We start from the raw sequence: 19,594 nt of genomic DNA, 5'->3' as shown, positions 1-19,594 counted from the left end.
GAGTCTGTCATACAAAGTGAAGTAAGTCAGAAAGAGAAGCACAAGTACTGTATGCTAACACATATATATGGAATCTAAAAAAAAAAAGTGGTTCTGATGAACCTAGAGGCAGGACAGGAATAAATACGCAGATGTAGAGGATGGACTTGAGGACATGGGGAGGGGAAGGGGGAAGCTGGAACAAAGTGAGAGAGTGGCATGGACATATATACACTACCAAATGTAAAACACATAGCTAGTGGGAAGCAGCCACATAGCACAGGGAGATAGGCTTAGTTTTTTGTGACCACCTAGAGGGGTGGGATAGGGAGGGTGGGAGGGAGACGCAAGAGGGAGGGGATATGGAGATATATATATACATTGAGCTGATTCATTTTATTATACAGCAAAAACTAACACAACATTGTACAGCAATCATACTCCAATAAAGATGTTAAAAATAAATAAATAAATATTGGCAACTAAATCAATATGTTTTAAAAAACCCTTAGGGTCAAATCAAATCAAGGATACATTTGCAATTTCTTATCCACCCCTTAGTTTTCTGATGTGTAAGAGAAGAATGATAACATCTGTTCTGCCTCTGTAACAGGGTTATTTTGAGTGTCAGATTTGTCTAAATTTGTGTTTGTTTTATTTTAATTTTGAAATGATAAGAGAAAACAAGGTCGAGGAAAGAAGTTGAACAACCCTGGCAAAGCAGGCTGGAGATTCGTAAGGTGACAAGATACCAAGAGGCCAACAGTGCAAGCACCGTGTCTCAACTTTCCTCAGCCTTCATAAAAAGCCGACTTCTCCACAGGCAGATCAGACTAGCCTACAACCATCTTCAGGAATCATGTGATTCTGAAATAGGAGAAGTAATTGACAAAAAGTAACAGTTCCTTGTCATGAAGCAAGTCTGAGCTAGCTTAATAGATCCAGTTTGACTTTCCTCGTTTGCAACATTATAATTCATCTTTCTCCTTGACTAATGACAATACGAAAAAATAGCCCACAGACATAATGTACCAACAAATGGGAAAAGGTTTCCATGTTTGAAGGTATAAACTCAAAATTCTCAAAAGATAGGTAGATTTCTCTGACACCTTTCCACGAAATATCTCACAGGTAGGATTTGTTGGTGATCCTGCACATGTGTCTCAGTAAGAATATAAAGAAAATTGGGGAAATGCCCGAAAGGGAAAAGCGTAAGGTGACGTCCTGTGTTTTTTTCTGTTTCATTTTCAGATTTCACATTTTTCCTTCCATTATGCGGATGCACCACTAGAGGGCACCATACAGTTCTGCTTCCACACACCCTGTGGTGTAATGCTGGGTCTGACCTCCAGTTACTTCACTGAAAGCCCCACAGCTTTTGTCTGTCTTTAATCAGATCACATAGGGTCAACGTGTCTGCCTGAAGGAAGCTGCAGACCCATCCTTGACCCAAGGTCATTTCTCACTCCTCATGTCATTAGGAGCTATCTAATCCTTTCAAGTGACCAAGAGCAAAGCATCCATTCCTGTCCTGTGGCCTCAGGTTCATGAAGGGGGCTACATATGTCATCCAGCTGCCAGTACTGAGGACCATTTCCTGACTGCCCCTCAGCCTCTGTAGGGTGTTCTGCCGAATGCTGGAACTAGAACAAAGATCACAGGACCTACAGATACAAGAAAAGGGGTCGTGCAGGATAACAAATGAACCAGTGTGTGTAAGTACTGCAGGAGCTTCAAGACTGATGAATGAAGTGATTTTCCAGGAAAGCACGAGGTCTCATGAAGAAAAGGAGGCCAATCAGTCCGGGCTGAAGACGGTAAGAAATTGGATTTTAGGCTGAGTTTCCTTTTCTCCTTCCTGTCTTATTAGGGACCTCCACACAGGGGGAAACCTGAAGCTAAGGTATGATATAGGGAATATCTATCTATCATCTATCTATCTTTTTATATATATGTATACATATGTATATATTTATGTGTACATATAGAGAGCAGCTTCTGCTCCCCAAGACTGCCTGAGAGAAGTTACTTTCTTCTGCACTGCAATATTCATTTGTCATTTATTGATTTGACAAGTATTTACTATCAACTGTGCCCCAAACACTCAGTGGTAGATAAGATAGCCACAGGCGGGGCATGCCTGCTTAGAATGTATAGTCCACTGGGGACACAAAAATGATTGCAACACAATATGGTAAGTCCTGTAAAAAGGGAGGAAGAGGGTACAGTATGAGTACAGAGCAGGGACGGACCCCTGACGCAGATGTTGGAAGTCAGGGAGGACTTCCTGGAAGAAGAACTATTGAATCGAGATCCTAAGCAGAATAGAAGTATGTCATGTGAGAAGCGCATAAGCATGTTCCAGGCAGAAGTAACACAGCACAGAGGAAAAAAGAATCAAACAGGATTTTATTTCTGCATATACAATTTCCGAGCTTGCTGTTTTCCACTTACCTATTTTATCCCAAGTCTCCATATCAAATATTTTTGAAAACATGATTTTAACGGCTGCCTAATAGTCCCTTGTGAGGATAGTAACTAATTTATTTACCAATTTTCAAAGAGACATAGCATTTTCAAGGCTCATGCTAATTGCTTTCCCCTTAAAAATATAAAGTCATGTGAAATAATCTTTATTGCTCATATTAATATCCAAAAAAACTCCTTTACTTGGCTCTCTGTTGAGAACAACTTCTGCAACCCAACCTGATATTCCCCCCCGCAGCAAATACTGAATTTAAGCCAGTCATTGGTTTGCTAAATATTGGTTACTATGAATTATTTGTAAATTTTGCTGCAATTGTCTTTCATTCATCGGTGGGGCCTTCAGAGGGGCTCCAGGATTCCAGGGCTTTCAGATTTTGCACTGTCCCTCCGAGTGCCACTCTGTGACCCTCAGCCTCCTCCATGTCTGCATCTCAGCTCCCCTTCTATCCCTCAATCTCAGGGAGACTGAGATGTTAACAGATATTTATCTCCACCTTTTCCCCAGTAAATATTTTTCTCGGTGGCTCAGTTTCCTGAAGCTGCAAATATCAGTTTCATAAATATTGTTTTAAAACCATCTTTGGGTAAAAATAGAATCTATTTAACAAGTTGCTGACTTAGCAAATTGATTTTCTGGGCCAAGCAGGAAAGATATGCACGGACTCTTAGAGGAAGTGAGGTGTTTGAGGTAGAGTACCCAGACACCTTCTGAGCTGTTTCAGATCTAATCCCACCTCCCTTTAAAACTGACCTTCCTCGGATGGCCGTACTTCACACTTCTTGTCTCGTCATCCATTTATGCTTCCTTAGTGAGATGTGTTTGGAGGGAAACTCACCTCGCTGGTTCTGTGTGGGCCCTAGCTCTTCCATTCAAACTCTATTTTGAATTAAAGATTTCTTGCATCGCATGTATTCTTACATTGCTGTATGACTCGCATGGGTTGGAGAGTTTTTTCAAACCTCAGAGCACTCCAGTGGTAATTCCAGTTCTCCAATACATTTATTTTGTGTAAGAAGTCATTTTCTCCCTGGCCCACAAGAAACTCCACATTAAAAATGAGAATGTTCCTAGCTCTATTATAGTGACCTCAGCCTGGCTCAGACCCTAGTCTCAGGCCTTCACAGTCTAATTCTTGTTTGTCCAATTGGGTGGCTCCTGACTGCTACTACCTTACCAAGCCCACTGAATTTATGCAAAGTAAAGTTAACATGTAGCTGCCAGTTCCCTAAAGTGAAGATTTGACTGAACACTTTAATAATCCTGGTTAAGCAGATAACCACGTATCTTTACGGATAGACGGTTCACAACTTTGCATCATTTAAAAATGCCACCCGGCCTATCACCCAATGCCTGGAGAAGGTGGGCCTGAAAGATAACAGAGTGCAGGCTGAGGCCACAGATGTCACACCAGTCTTCCTTGGCGGATTTCTTGCACTGACCTTGGCAAGCGAGCTCATGATCTCAGGATGTACGGAAAAATGATCTTTGTGCTACTATTGTCAGGTAAGTGGAATTTTTTTTTCGCAGGGTGCTGTTATATGGGATATAGGATTATACATGCAAAGATAAACTATCCCATTTTAGTCCTATCTGACTTAAACGAATACCTAAACGAGTAGTACCTCAGATCCCAGTCTGGAGGATGGATTCTTATTGGGACTCCATGGAAGAAATGGCTCCAGGGGGCCCAGTAACTGTGACTGGATCACAGCACAGTTCCAGGATGCGAAGCATGCTTCAATCCTATGCCTAGCCAGAATTAAAAGAATTTTACCAAATACACTGAGAAACATCTCTGTGTGAAGGAATGTGTTGCTTTACTGGCGTTTTCACAAGTTTAACTTCTAAGTTAGAAAGTCATTTGTGAAGGTGGTAGTGGATATACGGTCTTCAGTTTTCAAAAAAGTCTTCCAAAAAATTATGATTTCGTCCTTCTCCTGCCAAAAATGTACAAGCCACAAGCATGAACCCTGAATCCATGGGGGAGTTATTTCTCACATTGTGGTCCATTACTGAGGTGTAAGGTGGAAAAAACAAAAAAAGAAAGAACTCTTATTGGCTAAGGGGTTATGTGGTTTGGGGAGAAATCGAAATCCATTCATTAAAAACAGAAATAACATAGGCATATTATGAAGTGGTATCAAATTATCATTACTTTTGGCCTCTTCCCGAGAGTGTTAATGGTTAATGTCTTCTCAAATGGAGTGTTTATGTGTCAGAAATACTGGTGCCCGGCACATAGATAAGGAGCAGGCAATGACTTGAAATGTGTTTAGCCCCTCAAACGTGGTTGTAACTCGAGTTACAGCAAGCATCAAGGATCTACCAGGCGCTCTAGGAGATGGGGAAGGGATCCAGCATTTTCTAAGATACATCAGGGGATAGAGTAGTGTCATGGTTAAAGCACGGGCATGAAAGACAGAACTAGGTTCAAACCTGGCTTCACATCTGAAAGCTGGGGAAATTAAGCAAATTACTTTCCCTCTCTTGGCCTCAGCATCCATGTCTGTAAAATGCAGACAATGTTGGTACCTGCCTCCTAGTAAGCACCTAAGGACTAAACAAACTAATTACTGTAATGTCCTTACTCCAGTGCCTGGCACATAGTAAAGGAGTAAATAAGTATTTAGCTATGATAATAGTTATAAACTAGGAAACAAACCTGGGTATGGGATGGGGATTTCTGAGAAGTGATGGAGAATGGGAAAATTCCAGGAAAACGGAAGATTAACAAAGTTGCTCTAGTTTTTTTTTAAGTGGCAAGGAATGAAAACATTTAGCTTGAAGAAAAGAAAACACGTGGAAGGAATGTGGCAGAATATTTAAATATATTCAGACATTTGTAGAGCTCTTACACAGAAGAGACAAGTGGTATTCATTGCGTGGTTCCAGAGGGCAAAGTGGGGTTACTCAATCGAATTAGACACATTACCCATTTGGGGGAGGGGTGGGGCGGAATATGTGGAAAGGATTCCTGGAAAAGTAAGAAATTCATTTCACCAGTGCTCAAGCAGGTAGTGCAGTAAGGCCTTAAATAAGGCTTCAGGAGGTCTGCATCTTCTGGAACCCTCCAAAGCAGGGATCCCCAACCAGCCTGTTAGGAACCGGACCGCACAGCAGGAGGTGAGCGGCGGGCAAGGGAGCCAAGCTTCATCTGTATTTATAGCCACTCCCCATGGCTCACATTACCGCCTGAACCATCCCCCCCAACCCCCATCCCCTGGTCCATGGAAAAATGGTCTTCCATGAAACCGGTCCCTGGTGCCAAAAAGGTTGGGGACCGCTGCTCCAAAGAAACTCTCTTGATGTGACGACTTTATAGAATAATAGAAAGACACTGGAAAAAATTTCCCCCTCTTATTCATTAGTTGAAGAGGAGAATGTGAAAAGTGTGAGGAAATGAGGAAAAAAAAACTTATTTGCTTCTCCAGTAATCTTAAGGGTAAAGTCAAAACTTCTAATTCTAAGAGTATCAGATGTCGTCCTCCTAATACAGAGTAAGTTTTTTTGAAATTATTTTATTCCCAATCCCTGAATTCATTCACTCATTTGTTCATTCAGTAATTACGTGTCAGATGACAAACACCGAGGCCACAGCAGTGAGATAAATGAGCTCCCAGAGTTGGAGTCCAGGGCGGGTGGGGGCAGATGGGGAGGGGGATACAGACATTCAGCAGAACAAGTAAATTATTAAAAGAAGAAAAAACAGTGAAAAATAGCACACAGAGAATTAAACCAGGGAAGGTGATGAACACAGTGCAGAAGGCTGATGTAGAGACGAGAAGCAGGAAATATTTCTCTGAGTTCGTAACATTTCTGATGAGAGCTGAACAATGAGAAGAGGCCAACCTTGCAAAATCTGGGGAAGGGCACTGGAGGTGGAGGAGACACGAAGGGCGAAAGTTCTAAGGCAGGGGAAGACATAGTGTGTTCAAGGAAAAGCCAAAGCTTTGATTTGAAAATCGGGTCCTGATGCTAAGAAGCCTTTGGAGAGAGCTCTGTGTCCCTGGACCATGATTAGCCATGTGCACCTTACCACACATGCCTGCAGACACACCATTAGAATGACTAAGCAAAGAAACAAGGCTTCTCCTTTTTCTTCAGTGATCCAAGAGGAGACCCTTTCTCTCCATTTAATTGTTATGGGAATGAGTTCCGAACTGGGTTTCAGGGACAACAGCACTCTAAATTTCTTAAAAGTCAAACCTGTGCTTCCTTTATGCATCCTCCACACTGCTAGGCACATAGTAGGCACTCAATTAATAATAGTTGCAGAAATGACAAATGACCAGAATTTTGCTGCAGGTTAGTTTAACTGTGGAGAATCAATTGACCCCCATGGGCCTCAGTTTTCTCCTGCCTCTTAAATAAAACACAGACTAGATGGCATCTAAAATCCCTTTCATCTCCACACTTCAATGATACCTCAAAGGTCAGCCTGAGATGATCTGTTAGGCTAGCTACCAAATCTATAAATCTCTAGTTTGATGCGAAATTTTTAGAAAGAAATGAACACTCTCACTATGAACTCCTGGAGAAGGATTTCTAAGAGGGGGAAGAAAAGACAGTATCTCAAAATTGACTTACACTGATTTTAAGTTGGAAAGTTGAATTTAACATTCTTGTGATGAATTTCTTTTTACTTTGGTCTCTAGAGGATGACCGAAAACATCTATGAACCTATTGGGGAAGCACATTTTAAATAATTTTCTCAAATGTCTTTATAGGTTATATTTTTACTAAAGCTGTCGCCATAACTACTCCAGAAATAGGTGTTACAAATACAACATCAGGTAAGTTACCAACAAAAGCAGACGGGCAATAGATTTCCAGCCATTATTATCATATCTATGTATTTAATAAGTAACTTTCTGTGTAGTTTTCTGTGATAAATGAACTAAATTAAAACTAAAGCAACAATACTGAAAAGAAATATTCCAGGGTTATCTCTGGGTGTTGGGATTGGAGGTCATTTTTTTCTGCTTTTTCATACCTTCTAAATTCTCTGTGAAAAGAATCATCAAATATAATTAGGAAAAGTTTTAAAAAACTTTTAAAATTAAACTGAACACACACAATCTTTGCTTTCTAAGATGTCTCTATCATTAAGCAATGCTGACAAACATTAACAGAGGAAAACCTAGACACCAGCATATTCATTTCATCGTGCTTATTACTACTGAAATAAACTTGGTTGTGATGTATACTGAAATTGATTTCAGGGATCTGACAGACAAAAGAGCAAGAATTGACAGTAAACGTATGAGATAACCCATGGTTACTATTTTCCCACTTTCTGTTTTTTTTTTTTAAATTGAAATATAGTTGATTTACAGTATTATATTAGTTTCAAGTGTGCAACGTAGTGATTCAATATTTTTATAGATTATACTCCATTTAAATCTATTATAAAATATGGACTATATTCCCTGTGCTGTACAATATATTCTTGTAGCTTATTTATTTTATACATAGTAGTTTGTACCTCTTAATCCCCTACCTCTATTTTGCCCCTACCCCATTCCCTCTCCCCACTGGTAACCACTAGTTTGTTCTCTATATCTGTGACTCTATTTCTGTTTTGTTATAGTCATTCATTTGTTTTATTTTTTAGATTCCACATTATAAGTGATAACATATAATATTTGTCCTTCTCTGATTTATTTCACAAGTATAATACCTTTTAGGTCCATCCATGTTGTTGCAAATGGCAGAGTTTCATTCTTTTTTATGACTAATATTCCTGTGTGTGTGTGTGTGTGTGTGTGTGTGTGTGTACTGCATCTTCTTTACTCATTCATCTCTTGATGGACACTTAGGTTGCCTCCATATCTTGGCTATTGTAAATAGTGCTGCTATGAACATTGGAATTCATATATTTTTTGAAACTAGTGTTTTCATTTTCTTTCTATATATACCCAGGAGTGGAATTGCCGGATCATACGGTGGTTCTATTTTTAGTTTTTGGAGGAATCTCCGTACTGTTTTCCATAATGGCTGCACCAATTTATATTCCCACCAGCAGTGTACAAGGGTTCCTTTTTCTCCACATCCTTGCCAACATTTTGTTATTTGTAGATTTTTGATGATAGCCATTCTGACAGGTGTGAGGTGATATTTCATTGTGGTTTTGATTTGCATTTCTCTGATGTTTAGCAATGTTGAGCATCTTTTCATGTGCCTGTTGTCCATATGTATGTCTTCTTTGGAAAAGGTCCATTTTCTGTTTTTTACAGGGCTTGTTTTTGTTATGATACAATAACTCATCTCCAAGCCCCCAGCTGCCACACTTTATTAGCTAAGAGTATCTGGAAAGTGGCAGTATATAGAACCTTGGGATGCTTTATTCACTGAGAGACTCCTACCACATCTTGGGAGTCAGGCAGTGTTCTGACTCATGTCTGTTTCAGTAAAGTAAATGATTCCAAAAACACTGCAAGCCCCAAGTCACAAAACATTGTACATTCTTCCTTCAGTCCCCAAGCACCATACCAACCCCCAGTATAAAATGCAGGAGGAGAGTTCTGGCCTCAGCTTGTCTACAGCCTTATCTCCCTTGATATTTTAGATCTTTCCCCTTTTAATGGTCTGGGCACCCTTGCTGAAAATCAATTATCACAGATATATGAGTTTATTTCTAGACTCTCGATTCTATTCCATTGATCCTTAGAGCAGCGCCACACTGTTTTGATTACTGTTGCTTTGTAGTAAGTTTTGAAATTGTGAAATGTAAGTCATCCATCTTTGTACTTTTTCAAGATGATTTTGGCTATTTGGGGTCCCTAGCAATTCCATATGAATTTTAAGATCAGTTTTTCTGTTGTTGTAAACATTTATATAAATATATATGTATATATTTAACTCATTTATCTTAGTCAATAACTCCATATGATAGACAATTATTATCCCCATTTCATAAATTATGAAACAAAGGTACAGAGTGATTAAATCAGCTGCCCAAGGTCTCAGCCAGTAGTTAGTGAAATTAGTTTGAACCCAGGCATTCAGGCTCTAGAGTCTGTGCATTTAATCCAAATATGATATTGCCTTATTTGTCATACACATTGATGTTCCGAGCTTGGCCCTTCCTTACTCTTGCGGCATTGTCACTCAGTGTTCTGCTCGTGCTTTCACTAAAATGAAGCCTATAGTGAAGGCTGGTAGTCTGTCTTCTCCTTTTGGTGCAGCTAATGAACCCTAATTTTATGACTATGATGTTAACCTTCTGCTCCTTTTTATCTGGACTAGATAACTTTTTATCTAGGGCTCTCCCTTTGATATCACCACTTATTTCTCTGTCATGATGATATTTAAAAATTGAAAGGAAAGGAAATAAACCCAAAGCACAAAATGTGAACATAGTGCATCTGTTGAAGGCAACTGGGAAGATGGATCGCAGCAATGACATTGCATCTTACCAGGAGAAACACGGCACAAATTTGCCTCTTGGTACCCTCCCTGTTCTGTTAGGTACAGATCTCAAAATATCTTGTCAAGCAATTCAGCAATGTACCATTTTAATGGTACAGCACACATAGAAACTCTAACTGCTTTTATAGACCTTATATAAGCCGGATAAGGCTGTTGGAGTATGAAGCTAACTGGCCAATAGCTTGTGGGTGCCTTAAGTGGATTTCAATTGTGACAAGGGCTATTGACTCCCTTAGCCCCTCTGGAGGCCAGGTATTCAGATAGGGTATAGCCAGGTGAATCTATCAACAAGACATATTCAAGGACAATTAATACATAGTGAATGTACATTGCAACTCATTGTACACAGAGACAAACACATAAACATATATATGTATGAAAGAAACTTTCACAAAATCATAACTGTCCTTACAATGTGTGATGTACTTTCACATACTGTCTTCTATTTTATACAATTTAATTTTTTTAATGCCAGTGACAACTGAGTAAACTGATTTCATGGCCCCTTATAGCAGGAATTCACTATCTTGACTACATGTTGGAATCATTTGAGGGACTCTAAAAAGTACTGATGACTGAGTTCCACATCCAGAGATTCCAAATACACTAATGCCGGGGCCAACAAACTATAGCCCATGAGCCAAATCCAACCCACTACCTGCTTTTGTATAGCCTGAAAATTAAGAATGATTTTTACATTCTTAAGTGCTTAAAAAAACCAAAAGAATATTTTGTGACATGTGGATATTATATGAAATTTTAATCTGAGTGTCCATAAATAATTACTGGAACACAGCTGTACTCACTCATTTATACATTGGCTGATATATTGTCAGTGGCTGCTTTTGCCCTGTAACAACAGAACTATAGAGCTGTAACAGAGACTGACCTGCAAAGCCTAAAATGTTTTTTCTTTACCCCTTTACAGAAGAATGTTTACCAACTCTTACACTAAGGGATCCCAACCTAAAATTTAAAAACTCAGTTTTAGACTGAGGATTTTCCAGCTGAGTGCCTGTGGAGTTCCTTGGGGAAGCTCCCAGGTGGCTGTGGACATGGGGTATGAGGCTCCAGGCCTGGAACCCAGGTTTCCACCAGAGCCATTCCACTTTGTCTGTTTCACACACTGAGGAACTTACCCTTGGGAAGTGCATTACAGTGAAATCAAATGTCGGGGAGATGGGGTTTCCTAACACAAAAGCCCAAGAAATACCACCATTTAATATGGAAAAGTGTGAATGGTATTCTTTCTCAAGCAAATCAGGCTAATATCCAATCATTTTATGAATCTGTGCAACACAAGGTAAGGGTGACATAAGAACCTTTGAAAATGTAAAAAAAGATCTTAAAGATTAAGAAAATGAAGTTTCTACATGTTTATGTAGACTGGGACAATGGTTCTTGCTGCAGGCAACACATTAGACTCCAATGTCTGGGTACCACAGATGATTCTAACGTGCAGTCAAGGGTGAGTATGCTGATCTAATCTCTACTGTTCCTATTCATGGTTGTCCAGCCAGTGACAGGAAGTCTCGGTGGTGTGAGAACTTTGGGGTAAAGTTTTCATTTTTAATTAGAATTTTTCTCATCCAGTCTAACTTCCTTTAACCCCTAACCTAATACGTATAGGGAGTTTAGCTACAGAAATGCCAATATCTTAAAATAAAGCTGACACCTCTAAAGTATGTGAAATCTCCTTTAGTTCTGAGGATTTATGATAAGCAAAGAGTAACTGGACTGGAAGATGCTTCACTGGAAAAAGTGAGATTTCGGTTAACAAATTGCTACCAACCAGAAACATCTGGCCTTCCGTAACCTGGATCTGACACTACAAGTCACTCTGTCACTGTATGTTAGAGGAATAACCCTCCTACCCTCAGCTTCTGCACAAGGTGAATTATTATTTTTGCATCTTTTCAGTTAGCCCTGATTTGCTGCAAGGGAAGGCTTGCTTGAGAGTTAGTTGCCTAATTTGGTGAGAATTTCATCTTCTCTTAATGAAATTTATTTGGTGTCCTCATTCTTTATATTTTGCATAGATTATGGTAGACCTTGGCAGACAGTTCTGCAGTCAAGTAGATGGGAATTCAAACTCCAGCTCCACCATCTATCAGCTGCGTGATCTTAGGCAAATTAGGCCATGTTTCTGATCTTTGTTTTTCTCCTCTATACATGATGATTAATATATAATAATATGCTCTCAGGTAATTGTTTTGAAGAGAAAATGCCTATTATGTAGTAAATATACATGTTGATTATGAATATTACCATCTCAGACATATGAATGTCTATGATTTTGGAATAATGAAGCACCTTAAAGGACATCTGTTCCTTCACTCTCATATTAGAAACGAGACACTGAGGCCCAAAAAAGTTCAGTGACTTACTCAGATCCCCAACCAAGTAGTGGCAAAGCCAGGACCAGAATCCTGATCTCCTTTTGCCCTGGGACAATGAACAGAAATATCCCTTGCTTTCTATCTATCCAGGCTGAAGAATGCACAATGGCTGGGATTATAGGCTGGTTTTTCTCTCTCTTACTCTCTGGCTCAGCAATAGTTTGGAGCAATAAGGGTGACTAGAAGCTGGGCAGCACAGAACCAGGCTATAAAGTTCAGGGTTCCATGAGGGAAACCACTGTCCTAAGCCATAGCAGCTCCAAGGCAGACTCAGGGAGGAGCTGTTCTCTACTAAGTTAAGGAAGGCAGAGGTGCGACCCATTGGCTGCTGGGAACTGCCAAAGCAAGCCGCTCTGCAGGTGAGCAGAAACTGGGTCATTGTGTTTGACATCTGGCCCACTAATTGCACCAGTGGACATGCTGTGTCCTTCTTTAAGAGCTATTAACCAGAGAGTGCACAAAATTTTGAGGGCTATTCAAAACACTAAGCTCAAATGTTATCCCATCAACAACTTTATCCTTTAGAAAGTTCAATTGTTCTAAATTGTAACTGGCTACCTTGGCTTACTAAAACCTTTCCAAAAAAGAGAAATGAATAACAAGAGACAAGAGGGACATCTAACTATATTATCACAAGTTGACCCAAATTGAGTTTGTCAATCCTTTGGTTCAAGGGCAAAACTGAGTATTTCTTTTAAAGTATTGCTTCGTGGCAATAGCCTTCTCCAAACATCTTTTGGAATAGGCAAGAGCTCTGTTTGTACGTTCGTTCTGTAGAAAACAAAGAAGCCTGGCAGAAGGACATTGAGTTGGAAGCCAGCAGATGTGTTTTTTTCCCAGTTTTACCACAAATGAGCTGGGCAGAACTTCCACAAATACATTATCTATCAGTTTTCATGGTCATCACAATGCCAGAAAACTGTAGCACTTAGGAAATTTCCTTTTCTGACTTGGAAACTATTGAAAGCATTTCATAGGTGGGGTGTATCCTTATAAGAGTTGGCTTTTGTGAGATAAGACTTCTATCAACTGCAAGTCAGGAGGGAACCAAACTAAAACCAACAGCTGTGTAAAATGACTTTATCACATCCTGACAGGAGCTCGGTGGCTGGAAGTTTAGGCAGAGAGCAAAACTGTAGGGTGTTTGTCCAACGTTGCATTTTACCTTCTTTCTGATGACATTCCATGTGAGCAAGGTCAGCTGTTTGGGAGAGCTGTGTGGTTTAGTGGCTGGAAGCCAGAGAAGTGTGCCGGGAGACAGGACCTCCGTTCCCAACTGTGTCCCTAACCCCCAAGTCACCCCACCTCCTCCACACACTGGGAACAGTGTCAGGGGCCCTGTCATGTCCCTCCTGCAACACCCAGACACGGTTTTCATGACCAACCGTGAGGTCAGAGCAGTGAGGATAAGAGACAAAAGGGGTGAATGTTCTGGAACAATTCCGACGTCAGGCAAATATGAGATGACACCACCGTGCAAATTTGGAATGTTTAATATTCTGGGTGGTATATTCATTCATTCACTCCTTCCTTCCCAAATCTAAAATGAAGTGATTCAGTTCCAGTCCCTAATACGTACTTTGTGCAAAGTACCAGAGCAAACGCCATCTCACTACTTGGAGAATGAAAAAAATGTTTTTAACTAGGAGATGGAGGCCCTGCTAAACCTACCCTTCTATTCCATTTTGCGCTAATTCGCCACTTGAACATTAAACTCTTGTAGGTCTGAGAGGTTTGCCAACCTTGGCCTGCCAGCTGCCCCCGAGCCTCCACAGAAATGCACCTTGTACTCTTTCTTTCTCCATATTTTAGCCCACATTATTTCTTTACCTTAATTCCTCCTCCTCCACATTTCTACCGAATACTCCACCCATCCTTCAAGCTTCAGCCAGTGATTCATTGCAAGTAGGCACGGGGCAAGAACTTCAGAGTAAGTTTTGAGAGCCCAGTGCAGCTAAGGAAATGTGCAGTGATGGCCCAAGACCCATCTGTTCCTGGGTGGCCAGATGCTGGAATGTCTTCAATGATACCACAAGGTAAATATGCTTCTCTTGGGGAGAGAGGGGGAATTTTTCAGGTATAGTCTGGATGTGTTCCTGCAACAGAAGTAAAGGGATTAAGGAAAAGACTCTCAGGTCAGTATTGCTAGAGCAGAAAACAGTTTTTCTTAGTGGCTATAGCAAGAGGACACTGAGAGCTAAGAGATATAATGGAAGTAGTACAATATATTGGTGTGAAAAAATCATCAAGATGAAGACTACGTGATTATTATAACAATTCTGGCCCTTAGGATGTCTGGGAATCTCAAGGACTTTAGTTGCCTTTTTTTGTGTGTGCAATGCACCCCAATGTTCACCAGCTAATATGCTAAAACATCAAAAATCTTGCTGACAAGATCTCAACCAGGCAGAGATCTGGAAAGTGGGAATATTATAGGAAAGCAGCAGAATTTGTTCTCTGTTTTGTTCCTTACCTGCTGTGTTAAACTGAGCTAATCATTTAATTTTCAAATTTCTTTTCTATAAAGTAAGTTGGATTAAATAATCCAAAAGTCTTTGTAAGGTAAAATGTAAAAGTACATTCTGAATTAATTAGGACAATATTGAAATTGACCTTTATTCAGCGAACAAGGCAGACAGATTGAAAGCTGATTTAGCAACAGAAAAGGAGGGACCTAGAGCACAAGAGGAAAAGAAGCAGGAGAGAAACCCTTCCTGTTATCCAGCCTCTATGAGGTTCAGGCAAACCGTGTCTGTTGCTTAATGGCTACACAGGAGAGAAACCCTTCCTGTTATCCAGCCTCTATGAGGTTCAGGCAAACCGTGTCTGTTGCTTAATGGCTACACAGGAGAGAAACCCTTCCTGTAATCCAGCCTCTATGAGGTTCAGGCAAACCGTGTCTGTTGCTTAATGGCTACACAGGAGAGAAACCCTTCCTGTAATCCAGCCTCTATGAGGTTCAGGCAAACCGTGTCTGTTGCTTAATGGCTACACAGGAGAGAAACCCTTCCTGTAATCCAGCCTCTATGAGGTTCAGGCAAACCGTGTCTGTTGCTTAATGGCTACACAGGAGAGAAACCCTTCCTGTAATCCAGCCTCTATGAGGTTCAGGCAAACCGTGTCTGTTGCTTAATGGCTACACAGGAGAGAAACCCTTCCTGTAATCCAGCCTCTATGAGGTTCAGGCAAACCGTGTCTGTTGCTTAATGGCTACACATTTCCTTGGAATCTTTCTACCTAGTTGGCCCAACTGAAGACTATGTTGTAAAAAGCCCTGTTTAAAATCTGCTTATTCGTAGAAAGTTTGCAACTTCGCATGACTAAATATATCCCCGTTTGCCTATTAGCCAATTAGGGCCTTAGGAACCTGGGAGAGTAAAATAAATGTGAGCTCTATTGCTATCGATGTAGCACTAGAACATTCTTGGTGGTTGTTGGAGATATGTTTTGTGGGATCTGGGGTTCCTTCTCTTGAATTGTGAAAGGAGCTCAAGCATCTGAGGATGTATAAAGAGATATTCCTTTTGTTTCTCCTAAGCGACATTTTCCAATTAGGGGCTGGTTTATTTAATTTGAGGTGATGGATAAAATTCTTTAAATTGTTCCATATGAATTTATGTTAGAATAAAATTTAATTAAAAGTTTGTCTGTGTGATCAGAGCCCGTGTTCTTTCAAGCTGACACTGATTGTGAACTCTGGACTTTGAGGTCTCTGAGCCCTTTTCATACCACTAACCAAGCATGGGTATTCGTATCAAAACACTTATAAGGTTATCTATTTTTTTCAGAAAATGGAAGAATAACTATGACAAAGGTCATTTCACAGATCAGCTACAGAAATTAGATTGTTAAGCCAATGATGTTAAAAAACATTTTTTATCAAGTTCTTCTTAGGTCATTTATTTACTGACTGCAAGTTAGTATTTATTTATTTACTGTGCTGGTGGTTTTAGGTGACTTTAGTAAGAAATTGTATCAGAGAAACTAAACCTGGAGAATTAAAGCAGGTATTTCTAAGAACATACATGGAAAATTTCAGCCTCAAATCCATTTGGCCACCAATCAGTTTTTATAGCATGTGACACTCACCAATGGAACTTGGATAAAGCATGTGCAATTTTTGGAAATTGCCTCAAGGACATTGTTCCTCTCAACAACTTGTTGCCTTCAATGTTAGATATTCCTGAGTTCTGACTACAATTTAGAGGCTTGGGACTCCAGCCTCTGCTTCTTCAGAACAAAATTTCCACCAAATGGTCCTTTCCCTTGAGGAGTAGCTGGTAGAGAAGAAAGAAGTCTATCTCTTTCCTAGAGGGTTAAAATTGTTTTGCTAAAGTTCAAAACTAATTTTAATGATCTCTCTCTCCTTAAGCATTTTCTCATTTTGATAGCAAAAATGTTACAGACTTTGATTATCCCTAGCAAATTCTGTTTTCCCCTTCTCTCACTTTGTTTAAAATTATTCATATTCTTTTTTTGCTGTAATTTTCTGTCCCTTTAAGCCCTTAATCTATAGAGGCCTTCTCCACCAAAGGCAATGCTGACAAGTGATAAGGACCCTCTGTAAGGAGGAGTGTCCTGTTTTCAAAAGGACTGCATATCTTGACCACTATTGAACACAAGATGGGATCCTCTTCTAAAGAGTTCTGGGCATGGTTTTTTTGTTTGTTTTTCCCACATCATCCTTCATGCTATGGACGGTGATCCTCCCCCAATGAAAGTCTGGTTCAAACCCTTCATCGTCTTTCCAACTGCCTTGGCCCATGGAAATTCCACGCCATGGCCCACAACAAATGGAACTTCACTGCCTTCACTGCTTCTCACACCATATGCTGTAGCCACACAGATTCTTGTAGTTCCTCCAAACTGCCAGGATGTCTCAAGGGCCAGGACATCGCTGACCCTGCTGACTCTGTACCTAAATGTCCACATGGTTGGCCGGGTGAAACCCTAGACTTCCTTCAAGGTGGGTTCAGAAAACCTCTCCATGAGGTCTTTCCACCTCCTCCTTTTTCAGACAGAACTGACCACTGTCTCCTGTGCCCTCACTTCACCATCCCCTAAAATACTTCATTACACTTAGATTAAATTTTTACCTCTTGACTAAGCTGGAATTTCCTTGATGGAAAGACCATGAATTATTTATTAATTCATTGTATTTCCTAGTACAAAAGAGACAAGCCTACACACTCTTGTAAATAAACGAACAAGAGAATAAATACCCAAGGTGCCTAGGAACCATTGTCGGCTGAAGAAAATGCACAACCTAAAAGTTGAGAATTATGTTTTATTCGGCGGAATTTCTGAGGACTTAAGCCCAGAAGACAGCCTTTCAGGTCGCTCTGAGGGACTGCTCCGAAGAGGTAAAGGAAGAGCCAAGATATGTAGCAGTTTTACAGTAAAAACCAAGTAGTCAGAATATCAAAAGATTACTGTTAATTAAAGAAAACCAGACACCTCAAGTTAATAAATTTAGTGCTTCTCCATGTGTGGGAAGATGCAAGAGTCAGGGCCCATTGAAATCATTCCTTTGATCTGTACCTTAACTGTCTAGGGCCAGTAACCCGCTTTCCTCCATCCTGAATCCCCTCAGGGTGCACAGTCTGGGGCAGCTGCAGTGGCTGACAGCTTGATGCTGCAATATCCTTTGTTTACTGATATGGCAGAAACTTTTTTCATCCACACCATCAAGGCCTATGGAACACATCTGGATTCTAACAGTCTATCATAAGATTTCATTGAGCTTTACCACACCATGCCAAGCACTGGGAACTTTGCCGAGTTTTTAGTCTAAATCTAAGTAGGGGAGATCAGAGAAGATCTCCCAATATTATGCAACAACCTAAATGGGAAAACAGTTTGAAAAAGAATAGATATATGTATATGTATAACTGAATCACTTTGCTGTACACGTGAAACTACCACAACATTGTTAATCAACTAAACTCCAATATAAAATTAAAAGTTTAAAAAAAAGAGAAAGAAAGAAAATGGCCTTGAACTGGGACCTGAAAAGCAGATAACTAGGCAAGTTAGGGCCACGAGAGGATATTTCAGGCAAAGGGAAGAACAGGCACACAGGTCTGGGCATGGAGAAGAGTATGGCTCATTTGAGGAACCAAGAGATGACAGCATGGCTGGACCACAAGAGGAAATTGGAGTGGCAAGCAATGAGGATGGGGCGACGGGGGGCTGGGTCACGCAGGGTCTTGAGGGTGTTCACAAACAGGAGGGGGCACTGTCCCATAGACAGAACACACCTCCCTAACTAACCCCTACAAATCCTGACTCAGACAGTCAGGAAGCCTGGAGGAGGGCCATCTTTGCACTCAATCAAAACTTCTAGGGCTTCCCTGGTGGCACAGTGGTTGAGAGTCTCCCTGCTGATGCAGGGGATGCGGGTTCGTGCCCTGGTCCAGGAAGATCCCACATGCCGCGGAGCGGCTGGGCCCGTGAGCCATGGCCGCTAAGCCTGCGCGTCCAGAGCCTGTGTTCCGCAACAGGAGAGGCCACAACAGTGAGAGGCCCACGTACCGCAAAAAACAAACAAACAAACAAAACTCCTAGATGGCTTCGGTTAAACTTTTAACTTTTTAACTCATTTACCACTTAAAAACTTTAAATTTGGTATGGTTTTGTTTTTTCACTTCGGGATTTCTTTTCTTCTAGTTGTAAAATTGTGTGTGATCGAAATCTCAAAAATATTTTGTTGGTCTTCTGTAGATGCAGGTTTCCACTATCCTTACACTCATTCTGTGCATGCCACTTTGTCATGTGACTTGTTTAATTCATTGTTATGTTCATTTTAGATGCAATCTGGAAACTCACTTATGTGTTTCTTTATAAGAAATTGGCCAAACAATACATTGCTGTATGTCAATTATATCTCAATAAAACTGGAAGAAAAATTTTTAAACCAGAAAAGAAACTGGCCAAACATTTACAATTGTTAGTATTTCACTGAATACCTATTATGTACAGAGCCCTGTTCTAGTGCTGAGGAATTCAAAATGTGCCAGCCCTGGGATCTAGGAGCCCAGGACACTTGTTTCAGAAAAGCTCATTGGTATCCACAAGGGGTTATAAACGTGTGCCCTAAATGTGAATGAATGACACTGAACTGAAAGATGTAAAGAAGATGTAACACTAACTAAGAGAAATAGATGATTTTTGTTCATTACGTATCCTTTTTTATAATTTTTACATACTTTCATTGATTCCTAATGAAAATATTTCTTTCCATAATTTTAATCTGGGTATTTGATGAAACCTCAAAATTCCTGTCATCTGGTTATTG

General features: G+C 40.3%; 1 protein-coding gene across 1 annotated transcript in view; it reads left to right on the top strand.

Annotated features, from left to right (window-relative positions):
• Positions 1–3,933: 3,933 nt before the first annotated feature.
• LOC309821822 (glycophorin-A-like) overlaps positions 3,934–19,594 on the top strand; it is a gene marked incomplete at both ends in the record, with an annotated part of 50,393 nt that continues 34,732 nt past the window's right edge. Inside the window, 2 exons of the mRNA XM_082653303.1 lie at positions 3,934–3,970; positions 7,195–7,260. Coding sequence (XP_082509429.1) covers positions 3,934–3,970; positions 7,195–7,260 — 103 coding nt within the window. The remainder of the gene's footprint in view (positions 3,971–7,194; positions 7,261–19,594) is intronic.

Source organism: Grampus griseus (assembly GCF_964374135.1).
Source record: "Grampus griseus genome assembly, chromosome: 4".
Classification (NCBI taxonomy): domain Eukaryota; kingdom Metazoa; phylum Chordata; class Mammalia; order Artiodactyla; family Delphinidae; genus Grampus; species Grampus griseus.
The sequence above is the reverse complement of the archived record's forward strand: the minus strand, read 5'-3'. Positions and strand labels throughout refer to the sequence as shown.